Consider the following 10,309-nt stretch of genomic DNA (forward strand, 5'->3'; position numbering starts at 1 on the left):
CTTGGATGACAACTATTCTGAACTGCATCAAGCTATTTAGTAGACGGTGTTTTTCAAAATTTTCATCCAGGGAAAGGGCTTGCGTTAGCACTGTGAGCACCACATGCTGTCAAAAATGGCCTTCGGATGTGAAAAATGCATGTATAAAATATGGGTTGGGGTGCATAAACTTCTTCTGCTATGAACTACCATTGACTTTTCTGGTCAAGTGGATAATATTCTTATGCTTTCTTTTAATATAGGTATCTAAAAATATGGACCTTTTTGACCTCACTTGCGTATTGGATTTTTTTACTACTGCTTATACTAGGTCGCTGATTGCAGAATTAAGTTTGTACATAAAAACTGGCCCCTGCCCCCTTAGAAAAATGGTACTAACAACTTCCTCGCTTGGCTCTCAGCATTAAGAGGTTAGTGTTAGGATTGGTTGGCCCGGTGTCAGGATAATGTGACTGAGTGGGACATCATGCTACATATCTGAGGCATGATGCCTCAGTGCTATACATCACTATAAACTGCCACATTGCAGACATTGTAGCGATATGACTGAAAAGTTGTTAAAGCTACGTTAAAAATCCAAATCACACACATACAAATTTTACTGTAAATAATGTACACAACTATTTGTGTGTGTGTGTGTGAAAGATCCATTGTTGTCTTCATTATTTTAGTTTACAATAATGTACGCAACTCTGAGAGAGAGAGAGAGAGAGAGAGATTATAATCTTTATTGTTTGATTCGACAATGGTGTACACACACTGTGCAAGTCCTTCGGTAACACTCGGCTTTTATGAGTTAATGGCGACAGAATTCAGATCTGATTACAGGTGGAGGCTGCATCAAAACAATGTAAGGAAAATCACTTAGAAAACAAATGCTCCGTATAATGTAATAAGGAATTACTGATCTGTGGCACATTTAACATGTAAACCAGTTCAAAGTCAGTCGACAGAAATAACAAAACAATGATCGATTTTTTGTGCATTCTTTTTCATTAGTTCTCCTCATCAAAGCAGACACAACATTAAAAGAACACTAGATTTTAACGTCAATTTACTATTTTAGCCGCTAAATACTGATCGACAATATCAGGACAGAAATTCCAAAATCATCTGAATTTCAGCCATTCTGTCTACACTAAACTGGGTGCTCTACTCCATTTTCCTTTCATAAACTTCGAAGTTGACGAAAGATCTTGCCTGTCTCGAACCAAAATAACAGCAAAACCAGTCTAACAGGTATATAGCAGCTCGAATCCGGTCTCCACCGGCCCCTTTAACATGCAAATTTGTTTCAGTAAATAGCGTCACGCTGGTTTAATAAATATATCGATTTAAGGCCTGTTAAATTCACTTCCTTTGGTTTAAGCCTTAGCGCTGTCAGCTTGGACATAGGAATACATCTGTACAGGTAGATTGAGTTAGACTTTCTGAGATTTCTTAATTTAATTAACTTTGATTTCAGAAGTAGTCATTGACGAAATCCTTACAGAATTTTAATGTTGTAATGAATGTAGATACAAGATATTTCTTTGAAGTCGCTAGACAGAACTTTTATTTGATTTGAAAAATCTCAGTAGCATACGACGTGTATGAAGAAAGAATCATATAAACCCTTTGTTTAGTATTTATATGATAGTAACTGTATTTGAATTTGAATTTTTTTGTGAGATATGATATTTTACACAGACAACTATCGAGCATATGGGTTGATATCACTTGAGATAATTTCGCTAGAAAATTATATCTTTCCTTTTTTCAGTTGCTTACTGAGCTTTTTTTACACAGTGACGGTCCTGTTCAGTCGGAAGAGTGAAGTGTACACTGTATTATGGGTAAAGTGGAAAAATGTACAAACCTTTCAGGCAATATCTCGCATTAGTTTCATAGTACAGTAACTTCATGTGTTTGAAAACTCATAATGATATCGACATTTCAGCATTTGAGATTTATATGGTGTCCTTGTGTGTCCTTGATACAGTCGTGTTATTATTATTATGTCATAATACATTCGTATAATTATTGTGACCGTATTATTTCTTTAACACACTCGTTTTATTAAATTTTGTTGTGCTGTTGTTAAAACGTACTGATAAGAATGTGACACTTTTGCTGTCGTTATCCATTCGATGAAATAGATCTGGTATTTGTTATAAATAACGTACCCTGCATTAACTTAGGTATCTAGTGTATATTATTTATGGTATGAGTAGACGTAACGAATTTCTCAAAGAATGAAATGTAAGTTTACTAGGAAGTGATCGAACGAGTGGAACTATGGATACCTGCTGGCATACAGACGCGATCTACTGACTTGTTTGCACCTGATAAATACTTCCGCTTTCATGTCAGGATTTTACTTTTTACAGGTTTTTAAACATTGCCTACACTATTGTCACTTGGTTGTAAATGCTTGTGTTGGTATAACGGTACCAATTTTATAACCCCAGGTGGGCGGATCTTAAGGTGTAGGAACATATTTTATGACATGCATGCTGAGGTAGGATAGAAAGTATATTTATTTCATAAAACATCAGCATTGAGGTCTCTGAAAAAACAATTGGTACGGTGATACCTGTTATGCTACAGTGTCGTACATATAAGAACATAATGTCAATATGCCGTTCATTTCGTGACGCTCTTGACCCGCCCTACGCTGCATGGCAACGTTGTCCATTTTCAACTTTCGCTCTAAGCAAGAATCTGACAACATTGGAGAGAGACTACTAAATAAACCTCTATCCACTTCTTTGTACAAAATGAAGCCAATCCGCCATTGATATAACCAAGTTACTTATGAAAATCAACGATTTCTCCAATATAATTTTGGATGAGATTTATGCATTTAACAGCAAACGTGTTGACATAACAATCTTTTAAAATGTTAACATATCATGCTGGTCCGCTGTCGTGTTGACATAACAATCTTTTAAAATGTTAACATATCATGCTGGTCCGCTGTCGTGTTGACATAACAATCTTTTAAAATGTTAACATATCATGCTGGTCCGCTGTCGTGTTGACATAACCATCTTTTAAAATGTTAACATATCATGCTGGTCCATTGTCGTGTTGACATAAAACTCTTTTTACATGTTTACATATCATGCTGATCGGCTGTCAAATGTTTCCACCGTTTCTGAATATTGAAAGACATTTGAAATAATTATCAACCGGGGGATATATACCCAAGGCCTGGGCTCGTAAGGTTACCCGGGCCGAACAACACGTTTTAATTTTATAACGGAAACATTTTGTTTGAACAAGAACTAGGAGAGACCCGGGTGTTTCTTACCCCAGGGCCCGTGATCGCTGTCTACGTCCCTGATTGTTGAACAGAATTTGACTGAATTTAAATGTGATCATTTTTTTTATTCACGCCACTGTAAATATATGTTTACACAAACTCCTGATATTTCCGTCCATTTGGGAAATAGTCTGGTATGAAGAACAGTTTGACCTGTGTAATAATGTTAATCCGCGATCAATTAAAGTTTAGAATAGAATAAGTTACTGATCGTATCGAAGTCTTTAAATGTATACAATTCATGACAAATATCTTTCCTGAAAAGGTGACTTTCAAGTTTGTACGCTAGTGCAAATACCGTAGTCGATTTTAAGTCAGATCCCCACTTGCCCAGAGTTGGGTATTTGCAGTCCTTTAGGACTAATCAGCTGAATAAACATCATACACCATGATCTGCCGGCGCATTATGAAGCTGTACATCTGGGCCTCTGCTGTTTTCAGTTTGATCCACCTTATAAATGAGTATGTACGGCATGTTCATATACATATAAAAACATATATCATTTATCTAGATATGCTGGAAACTCCCAAAAATCATGGAGGAAATCTCACTAGAACATAACCATCAAGAGAGAAACCATATCACGGGATATTTTGGTCAAAAGGACTTAACTGTGACCATTATATATATATATATATATATATATATATATATATATATATATATATATATATATATATATATATATATATATATATATATATATATGGGGCCTCGAGTGGCCGGGTGGTCTAAAGAGCTCACCATTACGGATCACCCCTGCGTGGGTTCGAGTCTTGAGTTCAGCCAATGTGGGTATGTGAGAAAGCTTGCGAGTAGCTTCTTGTGAGCCGGTGGTTCTTTCCGGGGTTTACCCAGGTACTTCCTTTACCATTTATATTGGCCGCCATGTATAGCCTATCTTGTGCTGAAAAATAACGTTAAACCCTACAACAACAACACCAACACTTTTTCCCTCCAGGATGAAATGCATAAAATAGTCTGGTTCCCTGCTTCGTATCATCTCTGCCATGCACTCAACTAGACGACTAACTACTTGGGGGACATTTTTAAATAGTTAAGGGCCTGTGATATTGGCTTTTCAGTTAAGGCCGGATATAAACAAAATTTATCGTATTTCAGATTCAAACTATCTGGCCACCACCTAATAAACGTGAAAACATTCTTTTGTTATGATAAAGCTCGACTGATTTTGAGATAGAATTGGTTCAAAACGTATATCGTCCCTTGTATATGTGTGTATTGGTGTGAGGCGCAATCTGTCAAGGTTTTATTCGTGTTTATCCACAGAGTAAAACTGTATAGTCCTTTAATTGTGTATACATTTGTGTGAAACATACTACATTAACTATATCAAGGCTTTATTCGTTTAGATAGCGTATCTTCCCTACACTTTGAGTTTATTGGTGTGAATGCTTTTATCGTTTAAGTACCGTATATTCCCTAAACTTTGAGTTTATTGGTGTGAATGCTTCGTTCGTTTAAATACCGTATATCCCCATAACTTTGAGTTTATTGGCGTGAATGCTTTTATCATTTAAATACCGTATCTTCCCTAAACTTTAATTTTATTGGTGTGAATGCTTTTCTCGTTTAAGTACCGTATCTTCCCTAAGCTTTGAGTTTGTTCGTGTGAATGCTTTTATCGTTTATATACCGTATATTCCATAAACTTTGAGTTTATTGGTGTGAATGCTTCATTGGTTTAAATACCGTATATCCCCATAACTTTGATTTTATTGGCGTGAATGCTTTTCTCGTTTAAATACCGTATCTTCCCTAAACTTTGAGTTTGTTGGTGTGAATGCTTCATTCGCTTTGACTTACAGAGTAATACTATCCTGATTTTGTAAAGGAGTCCTGGTAATATATGCTGTAATTACTGAGCCCGTGGAGTCTAGATTAATATGTCATGCTTTTATTGGACTCGTGGAGTCCCGGTAATATATGCTGTAGTTACTGGGCCCGTGCAGTCATTCGTCATATATGCTTTATTTACTGGGCCCGAACCGCTCCGGTGGCCTAGTGGCTAGAGCGTCCGCGTCGGATGCAGGAGGTCGTGGGTTCGATCCCCGGCCGAATCATACCAAAAACTTATAAAAATGGTATTTAGAGCTGCATCGCTTAGCGCTCAGCATTAAGAGGTTAGTGTTAGGACTGGTCGGCCTGGTGTCAGGATACTTTTACTGGGTGGGACATCATGCTATATATCTGAGGCATGATTCCCCAGTGCTAGACATCACTATCAACTGTCACACTGCAGACATCGTAGCCGACATGACTGAAAAATTGTTAAAGCAACGTTAAAAATCCAAATCACACACACACACACACACACACACACACACACACACACACACACACACACACTTTACTGGGCCCGTGGAATCCCGGTAATATATGATGGATTTTCTGGGTCCGTGGAGTCTAGATAATATGCCCTGTTTTTACTGGACTCGTGGAGTCCAGATAATATACGCTGTTTTTACTGGGATCGTTTTGCGGGAGACGACTTTGTCAAAGAACGCAAGTAGTATGACATGGTTCGTGTTTTTAATACGAGTTCATTGTTTTACTTATAAGTAAAATGTTTTAAGGAACTCCTTTCGTGAGAAGCAAAACCTTTATATAAATAAGGAAGTTAGAGACATGTAAGATCTTTCATCAGCGTTCATTAATGTAAAACGCAAGGAAAATTTACAAGCACGTTTAGTGAATTTTGGTCTACTTGAGTCTTAGTAGTTGTTATATTTTGTTTACACTATACGCACATTTTGTTTTCCATTACAATTCACCTGAGTTCTCAATAGTGCGATGTGTTCTTTTTTATTTAGGTTTCTGGTTACGCCTTTCTATAGTGGATTTGTTCCACAGAAGGTGAAGCCAGATGACAACAGTTCACGTCTCTGTGCACGTGGAAAGAGAGAACAATCAAGTAGGAGTTCAGGAGAAAGGTACCGATAACCTGCAGCAAAATGTCAGTCATCGTGACGGAGAGTCTGGAATCTACAGACTGGATTACAGAAATCTACAACAGGAAACAGAATACCTCGTGGAGACCATTCAAAAGTTAAACGCACAGCGTGCGGACATTGATCAACAAATAAGGCAACTTCAAGAACAAGATGCACAAAGACGTAATCACAGCGGGTATATAATTTCTTCCCTGAATTACGAATACTTTGAATACGAGAATACATTTTTTCAGATTAGAAAGATATATCAAAATCCTAATGTTTTAAGTAGCCTTGAAGTCACAACTGGTCAAACCGAAATGTTATTTTTAAAGCAAAATGTATCGCAGAACGCACTCCCGTGATCCGTGGTTGAAAGTAGAAAATGTTAAACATACATTTATCGAACTAGTTCTTGAAGACTTCTTAATTTTTCACTACATCTTAGATCGTTACCACATATTCAGCATATATACATATATATACACACATATATATATATATATATATATATATATATATATATATATATATATATATATATATATATATATATATATATATATATATATCCTGAAACCTCGATCCACCCCCACCCCCCAAATAAACAACCGCATCACAGGTAAACTTACACACACATACACAAAGCAAAAAAAAAAACAAAAAAAAAAAACAAAAAAAAAAAAAAAAACAAATAAAATGGCAATCAAATATTGTAACACAGTACGTATCTAGTTTTCTAAATATTTCAGAGAACAAAACTTGAATATTTATCTGGCTACCAAACACGGTGACCAGACCCGGAACGTCGTTTCGTCGACGACAGAAATGCAAGAGGGATGCGACAATTTTCAGTCTGTGTGTAGAGAGCAGGAGGCCATGATTAACCGTCTGAGGAAAGAGAATGGCAAGCTTGAGTCCAGGGTGAGAGACAAAGATGCCGTCCTGAGACAGCTGATGGAAAAGTCCACAGAGCTAAAAGCCATAAGAAAGGATCGTGATCGACTAGCCACGCAGAAGAAGGATCTGGAAGAAAAGGTGGTGATCCTGAAAATGGAACTTGGTGGAAATGTGATCCAAATCTCAGAGTTAAGACAGGAAAAGGACGATCTGCACGCTCGTTTGTTAGACATTGAAGAACTGAAACGCCGATTGGAAAAAGAACAACTCAAGGTAAAGAATAGATTTTTCCTTAATTCCCGAAACTTGTGTATTGTATGTATCCCTCATGATTCAATTTTTGGTGTATTTTACAACTTCATCCGACAATATTTTGGTAGAATTTTTTCTTTACTTATTTGATAATGCTTTATATTTCATAAAATCAAGCACGGTACAAAATTTATACAGTATTAATATTAAAGATCATGAACAGAAAGCAAAGTTAAAAAAATTCTGAAAGGTTTATGATTAAAAATTTGGTTCTGTGTATAATTAGAAAGTGTTGAAGCTGCTAAACTTTGAACTCGATTTTGAATAAATCAGTTATATTACCATCTTTTGAACAAATATAGAAGTATTTATATTTATTATCTGCTGTTTATTTTAGTCCCAACAGTTAGAAATACAAGTAGGCGCTCTGAAAGAAGAAATCGAAAAACAGTCACTGCTGGCAAGAGTTCCGACTGTTTGTTGTACGGATTCTGCAGTCCAGTGCCCTGATCATGTCTTCCCTATTCCTAGTATCCAATCCAGACAAAGGACCTAGCCCTAATTCCCTACAGAAACAATAATCCCGGGATCTACTGAACTCCATGGAAGAATCCAAGGAATATAAAACAACCACATCAACCAGATGCACAAATTGGACAAAGATTTGTGAGAAATCTTTATCTGCAGACAGATGAACAAAAATCACCGCAGATATTTCCCAGTTTGTTTGTATTGTTTGTTTGTTTGCTTTGTTAGATATTTGAAAGGGTTTATGAATTATTTTATTTTTGGCTTGGGTTTATTTAAATGACACAAATATTACCTCATCTTATTTACATGTTTCCATAGCAACATACTTGAACACCTCATTGCCAGCAATACAATGTCTTTCCAGGAAAACAACAATATCTTATGTGATAAATGGATTTTCAATTTGCCCGCTTATGCAAAACTCAGTACATTTCATTTCGACAGGGATCGCGCGTTCAATGCTAATAAGAATATATATATATATATATATATATATATATATATATATATATATATATATATATATATATATATATATATATATATATATATATATATATGAAAATATGAATCTGTCAATGTGCCGGATAATACGTATAAAAATAGTTAATGAAACAGAAGATTAGAAACATATTCAGTGTATCCACCTAAAGAGCATTTATAAAGAAAGCGCTCGAAGGAATAAAGCATTGATATTTATTTGATCTTCTGTCATAAAACTAATTTTTCTCTATATATATATTCATAGCATCATGTACTTTACATAATCATTCAATAAAGTTCCACAAAAGTACTTCAGACATAAATTGCGATCTTATGGCATACTAAATAATGCTTACGGCTGGATTTCGGACTGTTTCAACAAACAAAACTCAAACCGTTATTATTCAAGAAGAAGAACCAGAGAATATTTCACTTCTGGAGCAGCGAAAGGGACATATTGATAGATATAAACAAGTTTCCATAATATTTCAAGCACGGCACCCTCAGATGAATTGTATATGACGTTCCTTTTTATTAGAAAACTGACTCTTTCTGACGTTGAAAAACTGGAAACTTCTTGTCGCTGCGCAAAATATTGGGTCTTGTGCTTCCAATCAGATAGTTTGTCTATCCCAAGGTAACACGTGAAGAAACCATTTTCTTTCATATATAAGCAATATGGCCATTCTCTTGAAGTGGTTGAGTCTACAAAATATATTCGCTGAGACAAAATTCAGTCCAGTCTCAGATGGAAATAAACATATCGATAACATCATTGCAAAGCAAACCAAACACTAAATTGTTTTACGTGAAACCTTAACAACGAATGTAACAAAATTACTGACCATACCTACAAAGCTTTGACCTTTCTCGAATTCGAATAGTACTAATCAGGCTGTGACCATTATATACACTATATCAGAAGACTAGACGGACAAAAGTCAACAACGTGCTGCTGTATACTTTTGTAACCACTTGCATTATACTACCTCAGCTGATAATAAACTTGGACACTCAAACCAACTGATACTACACTTAGATATTCCTACCAGTTATAGTAGACTTGGAGACCCATACCATCTGTTACTCTACGCGAGTGTACATGATTTGTTTACAGATCAAAAGTGCTGGCGTCTGCGTCCATTGTTAGTCACCCATACCAGCTGATACTAGACTTGGAAACTAATACCATCTGATACTAGACTTGGACATTCCTACCAGTTGATACTAGACCTAGGCATTCATACCAGCTGATTCTAGACTTGGACACTGATACCAGCTGATACTAGACCTAGACACTCATACCAGCTGATTCTAGACTTGGAAACTAATACCATCTGATACTAGACTTGGACATTCCTACCAGTTGATACTAGACCTAGGCATTCATACCAGCTGATTCTAGACTTGGACACTGATACCAGCTGATACTAGACCTAGACACTCATACCAGCTGATTCTAGACTTGGACACTGATACCAGCTGATACTAGACCTAGACACTCCTACCAGCTGATAATAGACTTGCACACTGATACCAGCTGATACTAGACTTAGACACTCCTACCAGCTGATACTAGACCTAGACATTCATACCAGCTGATACTAGACTTAGACACTAATACCAGCTGATACTTGACCTAGACAATATGATCTACAATATTTTAGAATTCTCCAAACTAATGAAGACACTTACAAATATATTTTCGGTTCCATGGAGCTTACTCCTATCATCCATAACATCAGCTGACACCAGACAGCATTAAAAGCATCATTCCCATTTTATTCCTCAGACAGCTTTAAAAGCCTCATCCCTGTGTCAGTCCTCACAAGGTAAACAAACAGAACCTATGCATGAAAATAGTTTGACGGAAAATGTAAA

The 10,309-nt window shown here is 36.2% G+C and overlaps 1 protein-coding gene across 2 annotated transcripts in view; it reads left to right on the forward strand.

The window, feature by feature from the left end:
• The first annotated feature begins 1,361 nt into the window (after positions 1-1,361).
• LOC149808074 (uncharacterized) overlaps positions 1,362-10,309 on the forward strand; it is an 11,378-nt gene continuing 2,430 nt past the window's right edge. The window contains exons 1-5 of one of the 2 annotated variants that reach the window (XM_089973329.1): positions 1,362-1,411; positions 1,763-1,835; positions 6,143-6,458; positions 7,015-7,435; positions 7,812-10,309. The exon at positions 7,812-10,309 is cut by the window's right edge and continues 2,430 nt beyond it. In XM_089973329.1, the coding sequence (XP_089829455.1) occupies positions 6,196-6,458; positions 7,015-7,435; positions 7,812-7,970 (843 nt within the window). In that variant the 5' untranslated portion in view covers positions 1,362-1,411; positions 1,763-1,835; positions 6,143-6,195 and the 3' untranslated portion in view covers positions 7,971-10,309. The remainder of the gene's footprint in view (positions 1,412-1,762; positions 1,836-6,142; positions 6,459-7,014; positions 7,436-7,811) is intronic. The other variant, XM_089973330.1, reaches the window with a different exon arrangement.

The sequence above is a fragment of the Sinohyriopsis cumingii genome, chromosome 1 (assembly GCF_028554795.1).
Source record: "Sinohyriopsis cumingii isolate HCF-2022 chromosome 1, ASM2855479v2, whole genome shotgun sequence".
Taxonomy (NCBI): Eukaryota; Metazoa; Mollusca; class Bivalvia; order Unionida; family Unionidae; genus Sinohyriopsis; species Sinohyriopsis cumingii.